At 31.9% G+C, this 21568-nt stretch overlaps 1 protein-coding gene across 6 annotated transcripts in view; it reads left to right on the top strand.

Moving 5' to 3' along the window:
- Tis11 (Tis11 zinc finger protein) overlaps nucleotides 1-12895 on the top strand; it is a 37076-nt gene extending 24181 nt beyond the window's left edge. For all 6 annotated transcript variants that reach the window (XM_014418271.2, XM_014418276.2, XM_014418270.2 and 3 more), the window contains one exon: nucleotides 10924-12895. In XM_014418271.2, coding sequence (XP_014273757.1) covers nucleotides 10924-11314 — 391 coding nt within the window. In that variant the 3' untranslated portion in view covers nucleotides 11315-12895. The remainder of the gene's footprint in view (nucleotides 1-10923) is intronic.
- The last annotated feature ends 8673 nt before the right edge of the window (nucleotides 12896-21568 follow it).

Genomic DNA, 21568 nt, shown 5'->3' with positions numbered 1-21568 from the left:
AAAGAACTGAAGAACCAGAATCTATCCAATGTAGTCTGAATTTACATTACAAATGAAGACTACAGGGGAAGAACGGCCTAACTCAGGAACCTAAATTTTCTAAAACTCCTAACTCAGCGTTATAACCATTCGGTTCGCCTTCACTAAATCAATAATAATCGGTTATCTCCTCATTTTCGGAATAAAATCATTTTAAGCCATCCATTCCCTTAGTCTTAAATTAAATAGATTTTTTTATTTCTTTTTAAGTAATTTTACAATTTAATGGTTTGTAATTTTTTTTATTTCAATCATTATTTTCCTTGTTTCTTTGAAGTTGGTAAAATTTATAAATTACCAGAAGTATTTGAACTAGCAAATTTAAATACGGTAATGACCCTTCTTTGTTGATAAATAATAGCATCAAAGTCAGTTACATTTTAGTTATCAGATTTTTTTTTTATTTCTATGTAGTATTCTTACCCTTTTAGTTGTTTCCATAGAATTTTGTCTATGACTTATCAAATCTAATATGTCAAAAACATTAACTAGAATATTTTTATTTGTATAGGTTTTATTTCAGGTGAAACTCTTCCGATTAACCCATTCATACTAATAATCGATGCATATATTCCGGGCACATAAGTTTCAGAAAGTCGTGGGAATCCCGTGACACCATCATAACCCGTCTACTAATTAAGTTGGCTTCTTCACCCAAAGCCGAGTTATGTAATTCTTGCTTTCGAGAGGATGTAGGAAGTAAAGCTGCTCCGATATTTTTTTCTTGATTATATTATTACTTTACTTTACTCACTCCACTCGTGCAGCCACAGAATATAACATGATACGCTCTAATATATATATTTTTTTTATTGCAAGACCATTTCTCGTGTTTTGTATTTTATCGAAGTAGTATGCACCTTGAAGCTTAAATGAACTACTCCCAACACAGATAACTCAGTATTCGAACTCGTTGGTAATTCCTCCCGTTGGTCCTTCTCTGGTGATATATTTGTTCGAGTCCGCCAGCTTGAGGTATGTGAGCAACTCAGGAAATGAGCGGCATATCAACATATGGCATGAGTTGTACTGTAGCACACATTTTCCTTACAAAATTCCTTTTAGTCACATAGGGTAAAGAAACAGAACTGTTCTTTGAATAGTTTTATGGTGTCGAGAATCGGTGTGTGCCACCCTGTGTTATCTTTTTGAGAACTTTAATTGGAAATATTAGTAGTTTAATTGCTCTAGAGATCAATTTTTATAACAAGTTTATCAGTTAAAGGCTAATCCCACATCTTCCTAATAAAATTCCGAAAATTCGTTATCTAATGATGTCTTAAATGAAATAAATGTAATATCAATGATTTATAGAAAATCCTCAGTTTTGTCTTAAGTGCCTGAATTTTCAGCTGTTCCGAGTAATATCTGTAGTATGTTCTTTGAATTATCAATTAGATAAACAAAATGAATAAATTAAAAAATGAGAAATGTATTAGTTAGTAACATAGTGATCGAAATGATGTTTATTTAATATATGTTTCCACCTCTGTTAGTTTACTATTCTACTGTCATGTACTAGTCAATGGTTATTTTAAATTAAATTTTATTTCATAACTTTGCCTTTTTTATCCTTTTTTTTTTTTAACTAATGTAATTACTGCGAGTACTTGTCTAATTATTTTCAAATTATACGAAAATGACAAGTATATATTTTTTTGTTTTGTTTTTAACCGAAAACTTTCGTATAGTGATTAAAATTTATTAATAATTTTTCATAAGTTAATTCCCCCTCCACATCCCTCCCCTATAACTGCCGTTGTAGTCAGATTTGATTCCTCTCGAAGGTGCATTATACTTCAATCACCGTTTCTGAATTGACGCATTCACAAGCCTTTTCTCATTCGAATCGGTTTCCAATGACTGCCGTTTCGCTGCGATGAGGGGGACATGTTCCATATGAGGGCCGTACACAGCTGCTAATACATCACCACCAACCGCCTAGAACATGCGGGCATTCAATGAAGTCTATTGCTTTCCTGTAGTTTATTTCATTTTTTTTTTCATCATCAGCCCTACGTTAATGGGCCTTTAGTTAACATTAACCGGTTTAGCACGGTTGCTTAGGGGTTTTCTGTTGATTTTTTTTATCATCTTTCACGTTCTTAGAATTTTTCCATGAAATGTTCTCTTTGGTTAATTTAAACCTCCTGTAGCTAATAGCATGAATACATTTAAGTGGATTTTACGATTTATGACAATATATAATCACTTTCTGAACTTTGTAGAGGAAGAAGGCTGTAATTTTCATAAATTATAATTAATTAGACACGGTCTTCATAGAATAGTCCTGGAGATTTAAAAGATCGAGTTCGATTCCAAGAAAGTCAAGGGAATATTTCAAGTTTTATCTTTTTATTTTGATAGCCTTCCGAGATAATATCGTCTTAGATGAAGAAGGCGATTATTTATCGTTGTTATACTGCTAGTTAATGCCTCATCTCTCATTAGTATGATTGAATTTACGCAATTAAACGTTTTATCTTAATAATGATAAAAGATGTTTAGGTAATTTAGTTATTTAACTTCAATGATAACTGACACCGTAGTATGAAGCGTTCCAGCGGACCGAGGACAGTTGGTAACAAGGCTAAGTGTTTAGACAGATGCAACGTCATTCTGTACCTACTGCTGCCATATGCCTAATCGATTCCTCGATATCTTACCAGAACGGGTGAGGGTTATTTGTATCTACTCATACCCCCCAATAATTGGCCATTATAGTCTCAAGATATTTTCTCGAGTTCACTGAAGACATGACCAATTCAAAACCTTAGCGAGCAGATGCATATTCAGAAAGAGGGAACGACCGGAAGTTCAAGAAAGGGTTATGTATATGCATCCTGTGAAGTTCAAGAGGGGTCATTCTCGAAGGGCTCTGTTTCCAATGAACTAGAATGGCCACTGGTCAAGGGCGCCATGATGTGGAACAGTGGACCAGAGTCCTCCAGCGAGCTACGTGACTCCTGGCCAAGGAGGTACAAGCACGTTGAGGTGACATAACTGCTTACACAGTCTGCTGCGGTCAGCGAACTCTCTGCAATAGAAAGTTTGTGTAGAAAGTATTCCGCTATCTCCTGGAATTGTCAGGAAATATCTCTCGTCTTGCAACAATAGCAGCCAGTTTCGAAATCGAAACCTTTTTAGCTCCAGTTTGTATCGTTATGAATCCTGTATGCAATCCTTTTAAAATATTTCTCACTCATTGTTAAAGAAATGTATCATTTCGTACATATTTTAAAGACCCTGTATTAGTTATTGGTTTTATCGCAATCGTTGCCCGCACAGTTTCTTTAGCGATTCCTATTTATTGTGATGACAAGCACCTACAATAATGGTGTAGTTTTCCATTGAGAAGTACCTGACTTGGGTGGATTGAAGGGTCCTGTTGTCATGTAATGTCCTTAATACATTATTTTAATTTGTAGTTATACATCCTTACAGTAGCTTTGTAGCTATTACTTTGATTTCTATTACATGAATCATTCGCTATTATTTTTATAGGATCGTAATTAACTGTTTCCATGTTATAATTATTTCTCTCCTTTTAACTGCCTTTGAAATAATTGTAAATGTATATACTCGTTATGGCCGTCACACTTTTTTTTCTATTTATTATAGGGCTTTTTTATTTTTTTTTCTTGCAGGCTTATTACTCCACTTTCCAAGTCTTGTTTTGCGGAATTGTGAGTTGGTGCTAGTACTAACCCGAGTGGAATGCCTTTATTTTGTTTTCAGCTTTATATATAGAAAGGAGAATTGTTGATTCACCAAGAGCCCATACAATACACCGTAAAGGTGTAAACTCACTCTGTATAACAGAAAGGTCGAAGACTCGTGTTGTCTTGGCCGAAAGTTTTCGACGGAAGGGGGCCGTCTCCTGGAATAGACAAGCATTTTGTAAACCAACATTTTTTTTTTTAGTTTGGTTTTCCGAAGTTAACTTCTGCCATTGTTTTTTTCTTTCTTTCCGTTAGTTGAATTCCTGAAAATATTACTCACGCTTACAGCCAGTGTTTGGTGTATATTTAGCTCCTATTTTAACCCGACGTAGTGACGAAAAATATATTTCTATTAGAGTTGGGCATAATACCGTACCTTATGTAACTTGGGACAGAGTTGCTTTCTCCTACATGCCCCCTAGACCTCGTCCCAACTAGCGCCTATTTACTTTTAGACAATAACTAATGATTGGAGATAACTATCTCAGATCAGCCTTGCTTCATGTTACTGAGTACTACAATTCATCATAACGTTACACAGTACTTGGAATTAATTATTCATGACAACGATCATTCGTTATAATCCATTGCATTACTTCTATGTATACCAAGGATAAGGACAGTATATGACTTTTCCTTTTTTATTACAAATTTCAATTGTATATTAAAAAACACTTATAAAGGCTTTTGACGTCCATCTTGTAATATCCCCTTCTCCAAAACTGTTCAATAAGGGATTTGCATTTAATATGCACCCCATGTCAAAGAGGCGTTGTCTCTCTATCATGGCGTCCGTATCTGTAGGGTCCATAGTCCGAGGAGGTATTTATTTCTTGGAAGTTGTAAGTCATCTTTATCTCTTTCTGATGATTAATCTGTGTACAGATCTTGAATGACTGTGTTAGAAGCAAGGAGGGCGAAGTTACAAGTGACAATTTTACGAATAAAATTTTTTTTGTGCCTGTGACGTTTAGATATTTCCGATACTCTGTATAGCGATTTTTCCCCGATAATAACAGGTATCGATACTTTTGTGGTATCGCTGCGTCCATAGTATACATGAACTAAATTACACTTTAGTATGAACAAAGTTTTAATTTTATCATTAATAATTTCACAGTTCAGTAATTCTAAAGTGTGCGGATGGTTTGTTTAAAAAGCATATTATATTTTACAAAATTATCATTATTACTCTTGGCATATCAACTGTTTTTCAAAATTTTCATGTGGATGTGAACCTCATATTTTAAAATAACAATATATCGTGGTATTTTAAGGTATTGTGTATTAGGAAAGCTTATAACAAAATTTTACTTTGAAAAAAGATCATTGTAAGCATTTTATTAGTAATCCCTAACTATATTTTATGATGTTATTTAAAAGCATTCATTGGTCACACATTGGCGTTGCATTATATTGGCCTTATTATGAGCCCATGGTCCTTGCTGAGAAATGTCATTACTAAGCGACCCTAATCAATGCACCATTGTACATGGTTATGAAATTGCATTTTTAAAAATATTATCGTTTCCCTTCTCTTTGTTTGTAAATAATAGCAACAGAGCTTTCTATAGCTTATAAATATTCATTATTTGTTATTTTCGCAAGTCGTAATAAATGTTAATTGTTTCGCATACGTTAAATTTATGTTTTTATATTCAATGGGTAATTAAAAATACCTTCTTCGAAAGGAAAGATGAAACTTAATGTCTTCTAGTGTAATGACTTAAAATTGTAATGCTTTTGCAGTGTACTAATCGTATTTGTATTGCGTTGTATATAACCATCACCCTCATTATGTACACATGAATTATGTTCTTGTAAAGATTTTATACCTTCATAAGACCTTACACATATTTTTTCCTGGAATTTCAAAAGGTTTTAACAATACATAATAATTAAAAGATGTTTTATTTATGTATGTTCGAATCTTCAGTTTTAAATTATGATCTTGTTTTATTAATCTTATTCATGGAAAAAAATATATAAATCATCATTCCCTTCCACTTTAAAGAAGTTTTCTTTCTTGGAGAAACTTGTAACTATTAATGGGTCTTTATATTGGATCTATCAATCATCCATCTTTTTCCTACAATGTGTAATAAAATTAATTTGCACTAATCAGGTTGGGTATACAATTCATTAACGAAGGCACGAATTTTACTTGCCATTGCTTAAGAGAGCAGCGTTGACAGTTTTCGCTGAGCCCTAGAACAGGTTAAGCAGCTGAGCGAAGCTGAATGCAGCTGGATATCCATTTTATGGCTTTGATCTCGGAGGTCCGATGAAGAAACCCGTCGATTCCTTTTAAGTCAGAACTGGTCCTGGCTGACCTTTACCGCTCTGATATTTACGGCTACTTTTTGGTCGTGTCCTGCGCCAAAGGGGGGAGGGGGAGAGCTGATCCTGAGGAAATTATGAAACCGAGCTTTCGTGGACTTTTTTTTTTTAATGGTTTCCAGTTCGGGAAGACCTATCTAGTTTATTATATGGTAGATCTTTTTAAGAAGGGTATTTTTCTGTTCTCTATTTTTATCGCATTTGAATTAAATGAGCTATTAGTTTCTCTTTCAACACACGTTTTATTCCTATCGAAATTTAACAACGTGTTTTATATTCTCATAAGATTGATATTTTATCGATTTAAACACTTCATAATATATTTATTAAAGTCATTATTGATCTCAATAATGTATTGATGTCATCGTTCTATCAATATTCCAACCAGCTATCGAGTGAAGATAATAAAGATATACTGTTGTTTACTCAGGTTTTTTAATTTTAATTTTTTTTTTTTTAAGAATTAAAGAAACGCTCTTTATCAGTATAGTTAGGGACATGACATATTCGATAACGCTATCTCTGAAGGGGAGATTATTTTAATAAGTCAAGTGAGTTCTTATTAAAACAAAGGGGAAAAAAGTTTTTATCATATTTTATGTTTTAAAATTCTTCTATTAATGATGGATGATTTTCATTAAAAATATGAGTTATATAATTTAATTCATATCAAATTATTAAAATTTACTCAAAATTATTTTTCAAATTGATGTAAACATGTATGACTACTTTTCTTAAACTACAGTAAGAATATAATATATTTTGAGAGATAAGCCCTTAGAATTTGAAATATAAAACACGTTCTACAAAGAACTTACTGTTACTTATTTTTAACTGCTCCATTCCTAAATTTTTTAAAAAATTGTAATCTGAGCACAGGATTTGTGTTAATGAGACTTAATTTTGCAAAAATGTTTCTGGTAAATTAATAAAAAAATTTAATTCCCTTCCAGAACCTTTTTAAATTTGAATCAATGAACCCCCCGTGTTTATCTATCTTTACCCGACTATCTACTGTTATTTTTTCCAGAGCATTTAACACATTACTATTAAAACGATGTATTTCCAAAGAAAACCCCAACATTTTTATTACTCGGATTAATTAATTCAAAGCCCAAACATTCCTTATTGGATATTAGGAAAATTTATTGAAGCTAACGGAATTTATTTTGAATAAAATAATACAGTTAAAGCTTGCTTTCTTTTATTTTCATCATCCTCTAGGCTGGATATTTTGTATGTTCTATCAAGAACCTATCAAGAACTAGTTGATCATTGTTGGTGTTCTCGTTTTTAGATTTTAAGTGTTTAAAGTTTTATTTTACTAAAAAAAGAATTATCGGCATATGTAGCTTGTCATCATGTGGTCCTCCAGTAGATTGTCAAATTGAGGTAAATTGCTAAAATTAATATCGCCCTGAAGGTCTTCTAGTGCTTCCGCCACTAATTGATCATTGTCGGAATTTTCAAGGCATGTAGACAGACCATGACTAAAGTGCTTCATATTTCATGGTATAAACTAAAATTTCAATTTCAAAAATACTACCTTATGTTGAAGTAACACACGTATATTGTAAAATATGCCTCGAATACGATAAAGTTTTTGGACAGTCCTTGGATAAGCGCCACGAAGTACAGGAAACGTTAATAAAAAATGTGATAAACACAAGCTCGGCTAAAAACCATGACATTGGATATTGGCAAGGTCAGTGGCATTCGTTTTGCAGTTCTTATCGGATTGGCAAGAGTGTGCTGGCTCTCCGCCCTGGCCTTGCGCTTACAAATTCTGAAAGTCATTCCCACCTGGCTTTCCCGGTCATCCTGTTGGGGTATATGCTCCAAGGAAGGAGGAGCTAGGAAGGTATCCTGGTGTATTTCATGAGTCCCAGGTCGTTTGTTTTCCTGTCGTACATTAGTATGCCATAACCTGGCATCATTCATAACCTGGTTCGTATCAATGTGAATGTTGGATCTTATTTCATTTTTTTTTTTTATCTTCTTATAGAGAAATTACTTTTTCAATGATAACATTTACTAAAGACCTCTCGTTGTCCTCAACTACTAAGGTAACAACTAAAAAGTGGTTAAAAGCGAAAATGATTTTAAATGTTATATAATATGAAACACTTTTTAAACACAAAAATATCAACATAATAAATTGTTATAAATAGTAATCAAAGAAAAACTGCTACCGTTGAATGTTTTTAACTATACTAATAATAAAAACAAATTTTATCTTTCGTGCATTGAATACTAGGATATATTGTAATACAGAATTATCATCTACTGTATCGAATTTCAGCTTTTATTGCTCTTTTTTTAAAATTTTACTTCTTCGAAATCATCCTAATATGCAATTATATGTATTTATCGTCGAATATGCATTAAAAAATTTGCAGAATAAAATTTGACTAATGGATCATCCTGAGTAAACTGATTAATAAGAATTTTGATTTAAATGATTTTTTAAACAACTGATCATATTTTAAAATCCATGCAAACATATTCAATTTCATAAGCATCCGGACCCTAGTTATTTTACAATCAACTGTTCGATGTGATAATGCATTTAATACCTCCGAATAATAAGGTAGTACATAATGGCTCTATAAAATTGCTCAACAATTGGCGTATTCATGGTATTGATTCCTGGTTTTTATAATTTTTTTCGGCATTGATCAGAAACATGGGTTATTTCAAACAACGAGTCGTAAGTGACCAAGGAGGAAATATATCTTCAAATACAGTTTTTTACTCTTGCCAATTGCTAGATTCCCTTTACTATTAGTTGATTTCATGCACTTAACCTCAGTTGCCAAGGTCCTGCCAGTTATGTGTGTCCGTACCTCGTTGCATGGCGGACACAAGGACAAAACGATTTGCCGCAAGGTATGAGTCGGTAGTGCCATTATCTTCTGTTCTCATGTTACGCAGGCATTAATCGATATCCATTGTGCAAAGCTTATCAATTTATTCAACGTGTACTGTTCTGGTTAACTTCGATATGGATGAGGTGCTAGTTGGACCTGTTCAAAGGAATCGATGATCGTTTCTTGGATGGAGGAAGGAAACCGAAGTGCCGACAGGTATAAAAGAGCACGCCCTGTTTATGTAGCGAGAGGTCGCTGCTCTGTCAGTTGTTGATTGGCCAACATTTGGCGGCACGCCCCGACCTTGCCCTTGGCCAATGTTCGCGATCTTATTTCTAGGTGTTCGGGGAAATAGCTGTATTTTGAACATGTCTCAATATGTCATGTTGTCGTTATGGATAAGGAAAATATCTTTTTCGGCATGATGCACCAATATATTTATAGTTATGGTACTGACTTTTTCTAGAAAGAAATCTAATACTTGATTTTATATATTCGTCTAGTTATAGTTGCGAAATTTCATTAAAAATTTAATTCTGTAACAACTTATGTGTTAATTATTATTTCTAACTAAAATTTTAATAATAGTACTAGTTAAACATTATTGGAAAAATTAAAATGATCAAAATCCAGTATTTTTTCAGATTCCAACTTACAAAATGACTTTTCATCCATTCTTCTGTTGTCATTATTATATTTACTTGTCTTGTCTACTTTATATTTGTTTATCAAGAGATTCAGGTTCAGTTAACTTCACCGTATTCTACAATATTTAAGTTTTTAAATATGATTCGAACCTGATATCAAAAGTTTTACAAATTTAATGAGAACTACGGAGCGCAGAAGTATTTTTAAAAACTCTTTCTCAATCTTAAAAATCAATTTCTGTAGGAGTGCGTGCGTGTAGGTAATATAAGTTTTCTCGGTTGATATTACCTACAGTTCCTACCGCAACGCACTCTCAGGACCTAGAAAGAGTTGCAAAACTCTTAAGTGACTGAAAACATTTCGTTCTTCAACAGTTTGTCAATGTATCTTTTTCTTCTCGTAGATGGTTGATCGTAACCCTCACGTGTATCTACTCCTTCAGTATTATATAGCTGATCGGTTGCATGACTCTTGAAGCGAACAAAAAAAAGTCGATCGCTGAATATTTAATATTTTTCTCAATTTACACGTTTGTGTAAAATATTCATTTTATTAATTATTCGTATAAGGATATGAATCTTGTTATATTTTCGAAAAGGTTTTTCCTATATTTCATTGTTTCGATTGAACTTTATTTCGTTCAGTCATATGTTAGTGTAAGATATATTTACTGAGACAGCTATCACCTTGTGATAAGGCAATGAAAAAATGTATAGCTTTCGCATGTGGTTGCTAAGTGGTGAACAAATACCAGTCATTAACCATCGATATTCTTTGCAAACATACTCGTTACGAAACAGCGATAACGTATGATTTTTTCTTGGTTAAAATAAATTTTTTTTTTTTTTACTTTTTTATACAAACAATGCCTTTAATATATTTCATTTATGAATTATGTTTTATAATTATTATAATGACTCCGCTATATTATTATGTAATCTAAGTTTTAATATATAAATCAAGTAGTGAACAGTACCTAATGTCCCAAAAGTCTTGGAGCACAATGAGGTGCAAAAGGGTGAGGATGAGAGATCTTTCCTGATATCCCAAATAGGTTAATGCCAGAGGTGGGTCAATGGGTTTATATTGCTCATATTTGTGAAAATAGGCAGATTTACATTTTGACATGTGTAGGTAAATTAGATTATAAGTAAATTAAAATGCTGATATTAGAATTCCATGAAAAGAAAGTTGATGGTTCATTACTTCCAACAATCAATTTAACCAAACTTAGTCTAATATGATTAAAATCCATCATTCTGAGATTAATCTTTTTCTAAATATAATTCTTTCTTTTGTTGCAGGTACAAGACAGAGTTATGTCGACCTTACGAAGAGTCAGGTACGTGCAAGTATGGAGAGAAGTGCCAGTTCGCTCACGGAGGACACGAGCTGCGCTGCCTGGTGCGACATCCCAAGTACAAGACGGAGCTGTGCCGCACGTTCCACTCAGTGGGGTTCTGCCCATACGGGCCAAGGTGCCACTTCATCCACAACGCCGAGGAGGCGAGGAGCGGGCTGAGCCCCCGGCCTTCGTCCTCACCCACCTCCTCCCTCGCCTCATCGCCTGGTTATTTCTCCTCACCTCCCCATTCCCCTCCTCCTTCCCCCGCATCCCCTGAGCGGCTCCCCGTTTTCAACAGGATCTCGAATACCCTCCTCCCAATGCGCTTCGGCTCAGAGCTCATCGCTTGATGCCCAAGTTTACCCATCCCTTATCCTCATCCCTTGGAACCTACCCCCAGTTCTTTCTAATTGAACTTTTATTTATTTTTTTAATTTACCAGTTGTGTTACATTCCAAGCGGCTATACCGCTCAACAGGGATATAAAGTGCCTTAAAAAATACAGTTATATATTTCATTTTCTTGTTTTTGTTTTAGGTATAAAAAATTTTTATTCTTATATATGTAATTATTGAAAACAACTTGTATTTTCTGTCAAAATTGAGGTTTTAAATTATTTAACTGCTGTGGTGTATTTATTCACGTACCATTCGTGTTTATTGCACCTCTCATTAAAATTTATCTTTCCCGATTTTATACAAATTTTATTTGATTTATCGTGCTGTCCCTAGAGCCCTTTCGAAACTACGAAGGAGATACGCAACTGAAAATATGTGATTTTGTAGATAAAACTAAATAAATATTGATAAAATCTTCAGACTTACGTCATTTATATGTTGTTATTTTTTGAGATTTTATAAGCTTAAGCTTTTTTTTTTCTTTACATTGTCTAAACTTAAGTATTTTTGATTACCATCATGAATATAGTCATGTTTTTGGGAGTTAATGTGGTTTCTGGCTCAAATAGTTTAGTCTAAACAGTTTGTTTCTTTAGGTGCGCAACTTTAAGGTGCCTGCGCACATGAGTTCCGCGGCAAGGTGCTGTCATTATGTTTTATTTATAAATGAGCAATATATGTAATTTATATAGTGTGTATATCCAATGTGTGTGAGTGTGAAAGTTACTAATTTCATTCTTGCAGTTTTTTCTTTTATTTTTTTCTAATGTACATCAACCTGGACGTGTTATTTATTTGTATTTTTTGTGTAAGTTGTTATTATTTTTTTACTCTCCATGATAAGTTTATTTATTTGATGTGGCTAAAGTGATGCCCGATACTAATTTAATATGTATTATATTATATATAAATATATAAATATGATTATATCCTTGAATCGCTGTGTTTTGATGATAATATGCTACTTCCTCGTATATTTTCTAACAAAAGCTTCCATGTTTCGAGTTTAGACTCATTTGTATTTGAGGAAATTATTTATTTATTGCATTTACAGTATATTTAATTTACCACTTTTATTTTTTTTTTTAAATTGTGGAATTTCTGAAAAATTTTATTTGTTTTAATTGGAAGATTAAAGTTTAAATCGAACTTGATTCTGTTTTTTAATGGGAACAAATTTTAATTGGCATTTATTTCTTATTTCACTTTTATTGATAACCTTTGAAAATTGAAATCTAAGAAAATTTTTAAAAAAATTAATAAACAAAAAAAAACAAAAGTGTAAATTAGAATATTGAGAAGTGAGTGTATTCAAGTTATCTCTTTTATTATATAATTATTTTATGTTGTATAAGCTGTCTTTTTTATTTGTATTTATTACATATTATTTATTAATTATCTGATAAAGTTTTTTATTATTACAATATTTATAACGGTTTAGTAGCACATTTACCTATTTAGGTTATGTAAGATCGTGAGTGCAAACTATATTGTATTTATCAAAAAAACATATATTAAAGTGTTTACAAAATATTTATTATTGTATGTATTCTTTTATTTATTTTCACCCTAATCCTAATCCTATGATTACATAAGAAGTGATTTTTCTATTATGGTTAAATAAATTTGTAAATGAGCAATATTACTTGTTTTTGGCGTTGAAAAATCACTGATATTTTTGGGAGTTCTATGTTTGAAAAGAAGTAATGACGATAATCAAAATAAAGTAATATAGAAATCTTTATTTTATTTAATAAAAATATGATTAAAATATATCAACTATTCCAAAAATCATTAAGATATATTGAACAAAATCTATATGTTTCTATTCTGTGATAACAAATATATTATTTTGATACAGTGGGTGTTTAAAATAACTTATCAAAACAAAAGGTAAGTAATTTTTTTTATTAATTTATTGTTTTATTATTCCTGTGAATCAAATTCTAAAACAACTTGTTTTATTAATAAACGATTCAACAAAATTGTTAACAGTGCATTATTTTGCACAGTAATCTAGATAAATGATTTCCATTATTTTTTCCAGTTAGAAAAAAAAAAATTAGAAACTAACATTGCAGATATGCCCATGATGCAAAATTATTACACTTTTATGAATAACGTTATATAATTAATAAATCTCCAAAATTAGGAGTCAGAAACAGTTGGGTTCCTGTTGTACATTTTATTTTTTAAGCATTATGGTTTAACTGATTTGTTGAGTTGAGTCGAAAAGTGCAACTATAAAAAGCTTTGGATATACAATTAAATATATTTTTAGAGGAATTATTATTCTCATGTTCACAAAAATTTCTAGTATATGCATTTTTTTTTGTTGGTCATAATTTTATTTATCAATGATATAAGAAAAATTTAGTTTTGTTCTTGTCACCAAATATTCCCTAAGTTCTCTACTTTCCATATGCGAATGCAAATTAAAATGGGCAAATATTTTTTTCTGCTGTGACCTACCATACCTGGTCGAAATGAAGTTCACTAGATATCGCTAAACTACACAACCAATAGTTTTCTATAATCTCTAGCGATCTCTTGGATTGCTGAACAAATTTTATTTTTGTGTACTTATGAACGTTTGGTTCATATTTCGTGAGGACTGCTAATAGTGTTGAATTAAAACTTTTCATATCTTGCAAAGGGAATTTATGGAAGGCAAGCTCTATTCGGTTTATTACAAATAGTGATGCTGGATCGGTATAAAGAAAGAAAGTCTGCAGAGTACATAGGTTAGTAAACCAATGGTAAATAACCTTGCTACATAATTATTTATATTACAAGATATCTTTTTTTTAATCCTCAGGAGGATATAGGGCTTACTGAGGTTGAGAGGAATGAGGAAGTGGTTTATTTTAATTTAAAGTGGAATGCATTTTTAAAGGTTTTCTTTTAAGATTGGTAGTTTGAAAAAAAAAAAAAAATTAAGGACGAACCGTTTTAAAGGTGTATATGCCAAAGTTGTAGATTAGATTTAAAAATAAATTGATACCAGAACCTCTTTTAACTAATTGCAAAATACCGGATTGTCCAGGAAAAAAAACTGCGTATACTCAAGTGAAAGTAGTGAGTAGATGAAATGTGATAAAAGATTGGAAAATTAATTAGAAACCAACACGACTGGTTAGCCAACGATGTTGGTATAATCCACAACTTTAGGCCAAATCGAACGATCCAAGTAAGATCAAATTAATGAAGTTAATATGGGACCATCTAGATTGCTAACCCTCACAATTGGAATGTTTCACCAAAACATGGATTTCACTAGAGGCAGGCATATATAATTTGTCTCTTATGTAAAATGGAAGTGAATATTATAGCATTATTTTCGGTAATGAGGTAGCAAAGTTATGTATTTACATAATAATTTCAATTTTAGCTACAATAAATTACTGGATAATAGTATTTATTAAGAACTCTGAGCTGCATTAAACTCTCAAAAACTGATGCTTTCTTGATTTTTCTTACTTCCTTAGCGATAAGAAATTGACTACGAATCCGAAATCCTTTCTCGAAACCGGTCTATAAATTGAATATAAAGAAGATAAAAAGAAAAAAAAGACCCTGGATACTTGTAACAAAATGAATCCGCTCTTTCCCAACAGAACCAGTTTTGGACTGTTGGCTTATTCATGAGGACATTCGTTATAAGGACACATTAACTGAAGAACTTTCTTGCAAGGGAGTTCCGAAACTTTTTTATGCCACTTAGACGCCTACATGCCAGAGCGCCTTATCCTTGGCATATTTCATGCAAAAAGGCATTCTTAATCTTGAGTTCAGATCCTAACGATCTTTGGTATTCAAATACGGAACATGATACGTCTGTTTCTTCGTGTACCCATTACTGTGCCATGTTTATATACTCTTTTATGTTTATTACTCTTTTATATATATATTTATTACCTTCCTGTTTGTTGTTAGTTGCGTTATGGCCAAATTTAATTTTAACATGTGAAAACACAAATAGTATTAATGAATGGATAATAATATAATATAATTTATATAATATATTTATTTATTATAATTCTACTATTTGAGTTTTTTTTACCGCACCCGGACCATATTCCATTCATCTATACACACGGACAATTAACAATCTTCCAAATAGTATTAATTTATATATTTTCTAGTATAATTTTATAATTCCAAGAAAAGAAAATATAGTTAAAATATTTAATTTTTTTTATACGTTTTTTGTTATAAAAAAAGTTTATATTTTTCCTTTTTGGGATAACATAAATTTCGTTAAACAAATAATGTGTTATATTTTGTTTTAGCATTTTCAATCTCTCTGTAAACCAGCGATTTGGGCTAAAAAAAGTATTTTCAACTCATTAAAGCTTGTTATTTCGTAGTTTCATAATTAATTAATTTTGCTCTTTCTCTCCCGAAAATTAACAGTTGGAATTTAATTATAACTTAGCTCCTTGAAATAAAATTGTACAAGGAATATTTAAGACGTAGAATCAGGAGAATTATTTATACGGCTTTACAACACCAAATCGCTTGAGCTGCGCCGAATTAATTAAATTATATATGAGTAAATATAAAAGGAGCACGGGGAGTATAAATGATGTGCAAAGTTATCGGGATGGATATCGAAACGAATCACAAAAATGATAATGAGTACTATTTCGAAGGGTAAGTAGATATCCCATCGGTTGACCGAAATGTATATGGGAAGATAGTGTTAATTCCGATTTTAATGATTTGTTTTTTTGATGAAAATAAGAGGAGGGAGGTTTATAAGCAAGGGCTCTTAAGTTTTAATGAACCTCCGGATTTATTTTATTGATTTAATAAAAACTCTTCCAACCTAATGATGCAACAACTCTACAGTGCAAAATAAATGATTTTTTTTTTTAAATTGTAGAGGACTAAAGTTAATTTTGCGAATAGGGATTTTTTTTTCTTATCTATTTGTGCCTGAAATAAATTTACGCTTTACAATTTTCTCAGTAATGAAGGGTAGAGAAAGATATTTGGTTCAGAGATAGTTAAACGTCTAAAAGCTTTTATCTGAAAAATTGTCATTTGTCAAGAGACTTCTCACCCGAGTGGGTGTAATATAATTTAAAAAAAGAATTGAATCGGTACCACTACAACCCATGAAGGATTGGGGGTACAGCACTTTAGAAAGTACTATTACTAGACCAACGGTTGTTACTAGAAGGTGATATGATCAGATTTACAGACGACTGCCCGATTTTTATCCAATTGAGAGTAATCAAGTAGGTTGGCTGGACTTTGGAGGGCTCTGGAACACATAGGTCTGATTCACGGCCACAGTGTAACAGAAAATAATTATTTGCCATAACCTGATTACGTTTTTTTGTTTTCCCCAAGAACCTCAGGTTTTAATAAATAATTAAAAACGACAAGTTTCAAGCTAGGGGAAGGAAAATTAGTGATATAGTTCAACTGAAGAATAACAGTAATAAGAGTTAAGCACTACTTAAGGTTTCTAGGCACTTATGCTTTCTCAGGCACTCTGGAAATGTTGGTGAAGGGCTTGCTTGAGAAGGGTTTTTACTGAAAAACGGACCATATTTTTTGGCGTACTAAATGAAGTTCCGTTATAGACGTTCCTTTCAGCCTGGAAAATTGTCTTTCAACTTGGTTGTAAACCTTTTGGATAAATTCAAAATTTTGAAGTATTTGTGATGTTCTCAAGAAATACTTCAATATGTTATTTATGGAGACCTGTTAATCTATCAAGAGATTTCGATTGTGACATCGGTAGTCTCATAACCAGAGGTCGTGAAGCTTAAAACTTATATTATACTTAATTATATCCAAATACAAAGTTGCTATGACTGTTGGAAACCCTCTTCAATATCTTTCACATTTCATAAGAAAGGAGTAGTTTCAAATAAAGAATCTTCTCTAACGTTTTATTTTATATCTATGGTTCTCACTTGTTTACTTTAGTATGGTTTATTAGATGACAATAAACTACTCTTAAGTTTTGTGTAGATTGAAAGTTGTGTTGAGTCGTGAAGCCACAAGTAAGGTGAAAATGGTAGGTAAATTTTTTTTCGATTACTATGAAAATTGGAATTAAGAACTTTTTGAATTGCTAAAAAGCTAAATATTAAGGAACGTTTGGATAAAAATGAAATAGACATTCAACTCTATATCGGCCCGAAAAATACTTTTTCGTTATTTCGTAAAATTGAGAAACGATTTAATTTTTATTTTTATTCCGGAAAAGACATATCAATATTTTTCCGGAAACACCAATCCTAAATTTATATATGATAAATATAAAAGTATACAAGTTAAAAAAAATTTAGTTGTGACTTAGATGGTACCCAAACTAGTTCTCTATGGCTTATTAATCGAGGTTTTTTTTCCTTGTTGCCACGGGGAGGATGCTATGGGATGATTGGCCTGTCCATTTGTTGGTATTTTTGAATTTTATGGAGCGACTTTTTGATTGAATGACTTAATCAATTTTCAATTTGAGCAGTAGTTTGATTTAATAAAAAAATAAAAGCAGCTTTTACAAAACAGAAAATATCTACCTGCAAATATGAATATTGAAATTTGGTGTGTTGAAATTGTGAGCCTTTACTATTACACTTCAGGGCAAGTAAATTCGGAACTTGTATAAATCGATCAGTAGATCACTAAAATAGTGGATTCGAAGAATGCAAAGAAGCTGCAAGGAAAGCAGGACTTGAGTAATGAATGAAGAAAAACTTGATAGATGATTTTATATGCAGGTTAGGAATTATAGATATGGAATAGTTTGCGTAAAATTTATAGTATTCAATAAACATTCGTATAGCATTGTGTTATCTAGTTGTCACTCAGCATCCAGACACCTTCAGTGAAGACAGGCCCAAAATTGTTATAAGGTTTCTTGAAGTGTTGTAATAAGGATTGTCCTCTTATGTCTTAGCAATTGCGAAATATTCCACAATAGTGGATCGCACTGGCTAATCAGATATGAGATGACTCAACTACGGAAATTCTTGAAGGTTTTAGGGGTGGTTTTGTCAATTGCTCTCAGCAGCTTGGAAGTATGTGAGCATTTTAAATTCATATTCACTCACATTCCCATCAACTTGGAGAGATTGGTCCTCTACGTGTTCCAGCCTGTTATGCTACTGTTTCCCGCTCTGCTTTCGAATTAGTTTCTGGAAGAGCATCTTGAAGTACTCATGAGAGAAAGTATAATGCTTTGTTAATAACTCACTCGACGTCATCTCTTTTATTATGGATAGGACAGATTAGTGTACCATTCCTCTATACGGAAGTTGCTATGAAATAATAAATAATGAGTAAACTAGTAATTTTCAATGTGCTCATAAATTAATTGAAAACTTGGCTCAACTGCTCATTAGCTCGGAGAAAAAAAGCAGTCGTTTAGTTTGCAGAATATTTGAACTGAGAAAAGGTTTGAACATTGTTTCATGAGCTTGGAGACGTGCGTTCTTAAGCCACACTGTTCCTGTTATTTGAATCGTAGAAAAAAGCTTACTTCTGAAAGATTCTGAAACCCCAGAAGAGCGATCTTCATATCTCTCACACAGATACTTCTCCAATTTTACTTCATTTATCAGTTTCAACAAGAACGACTATGGTTTCAAATGAAGAACTTTTATGGTTCTCTTTATACTGACATTATCGCATGTAGTTCATCACTTTTTGTTTTCATGTAGGTAAAAGTATGCCACTTTCTTTGACCCTGCATTCTGGAAGCTACAGCTTTCAGTACTGATTTTATGTTAGGGTTTTTTTATTAAGTGTTGCATTATTTTAACGCGTCGGGACTGGCGTAAAGGAAACTGATTCTTAGTAATACCGAATGTTTGTGGAGGCGAATAAATCCTGAGTGTTTGACAAAAATAAATTTAATTTATTTACAGAATTATTGGGTACGATAAAACGTAATAGATTTAAGAAGCTCTTTCCCTCCGTTGAAGCATCTGAACATAGCTCATCATTTGTGTACAGTTCTTTCCACTTTTACATTTATCATTTTATTCAAAGTTCTTAAAATTTGGTATCCCTGAAGAAAATTTATTTTTATGTTATAATAACATGAACAAAGAGTCTGAATCCTGCAGTTGTTATAGTCTGTATTGAAGAGACTGAATAGACTGGAGCCTCGAGTTGACCAGAAGTGGGGGAGACCAATTGATGTAAATTAGACGAACCAGATCTTTAACTAGGGTCAATTGCTGTTGTGGGAGGGAGCTCGCGCTGCAGAGTCTCGAAGGATGTCCACGGCCTTTCAGAGTATTATGGAGTCCTCCCCGTTTCATCTGTTCCTCTCTATAGCCGTAGTCTGTTAGATCGAAGTCTAGGTATGGAAGAGTGGGCTAGGACGATACTAAGGGTAGAGGCGTTAACAAGATTCTTCATCCGTAACCATTTCAAGAAATAGGGAAGCAAAACTTTAATTTAGTTATTTAAAAAATAAATAAAATAAACAACAACGTGAGTAGCATAACTTCGTCTCTAATGTCGTATTTCTCCCTCACTTTTGTTCGAATATTAATTAAAAATTGATTTAATCATTTCAGTAAAGCATAAAAACCGTTGCAAAATGGCTAAGGAAGGGAGACAAAAGTTGAAATCCCATAATAGACTTGTCACCTAATTTAGCTACAATTTTTTTAACCCTCTAACTCAAACTGGAGAGGTGCGTAAAATATTAAAAACATTTGCGAAAACAGTGATTAAATATACATCTACCTCATTAAATCTTTCATTTGTTGAATAAAACTTGATAATAATTTTTTTTTTCAATTGCAATTTACAACTGTATTTACATAAAAGCACATTAAGTAAATTTGATGTAATATAAAAATGGAGTGATACAGGCATGTAGGGAACTGCCCATTATTAGCACTCTAATCATGATTAATATTAGATATAAAAAAATATGACTCTGTGGTCCTATAGGTTCAATGCCGATACATTCATTAGTCCCACGTACTTTTTTCCCAGTACTCCCTTCGAAGTAAAAAACTTCAGTGACTGAATGAATTTTGTCCTCTCATATACTCCTCGTTCATCTATTTAAGAGTGATCCTTTCACTGCTGATCATACTGATTAATTCTCCATTACATCTTTACTTTTCATTTCGTACATTTCAATTGAGGCGGTGTGGTAACATTGATGTATCAGACTCAACACACGCAATTCCGTGTTGAACTATCACCGCTTCCCCGATCAACCTTTCTATTTCCATACCATAATTTTAAAAAAGTATTTTATTACATAAAATTCGAAATACTGATTGTTTATTCATCTTTTTATTTTTTTTTTATTTATTAGTCCTTAATTTCTGGAATAATTTTTGAACTTTTCATTGTAATATTTACAAATAGAATTCTATTATATATTTTGTTTTTTTTTAATCTTGCAATCAGCAAAACTTAAATAATTTAAATTAAATAATTTCTAATTGAAGTAAGTTCTATTTGAATATAGTGTATAAACCCTTTAAAAAAACACACAAACTGTACAGCTTCGTAATTCAGCAGATTTTTTTCTCTTGCGAAGTACTATTGTAGTAATTCATATTGTAATATTGTACAATATTCTACATTGTGAAATATTTACTTTTTAAAAATATTTGTCAGATATTTTACTCTAGTACTAAAGCAAATAAATTCTTAAATCTAATATTCTTTAATTATATCGATGAATAATTATAAGATTGAAACTCAATATAATGAATTGATCGTACACATTATATCTTACTTAAACAATCCTTATTATAATCCATAGGAGATATGAAGCGTACTAATAATGATATTTTCTAGGTTTAAAGCATCATTTTGAATAATAAAGGAAAACTTGTTTTCTATTGGTTCAATTATTTTTTAATTAAAATTATGTCGATGAGAAATCATATTATTTTCTGAATCTCTTTGAAAGGCAGTTACAAAAAGAGAGGACATTTCAGTTATCTTTTGGGCGACCCGACTATCAAACATAACCCAGGACGAAATCGTATCCAGTGTGAAAGGTTAAGGTGCCAGATTGCCCTTATGTAGAGAAAAAAATCATAAGAAAATCTTTATTTAACTAACTTCATTCATGTAATTTAATACTGTAGTGCTATACAAAATTTTTAACTGAATATTACTGAGGCTTAATAATTTATTGTTAATCGTTAAAATTTGTTTAAATTCTATTAAAATTGTATATATCGATTAGAATCCGCT

The sequence above is a fragment of the Halyomorpha halys genome, unplaced genomic scaffold (assembly GCF_000696795.3).
Source record: "Halyomorpha halys isolate HHAL.00 unplaced genomic scaffold, Hhal_1.1 Scaffold186.1, whole genome shotgun sequence".
NCBI classification, from domain to species: Eukaryota; Metazoa; Arthropoda; class Insecta; order Hemiptera; family Pentatomidae; genus Halyomorpha; species Halyomorpha halys.
The sequence above is the reverse complement of the archived record's forward strand: the minus strand, read 5'-3'. Positions and strand labels throughout refer to the sequence as shown.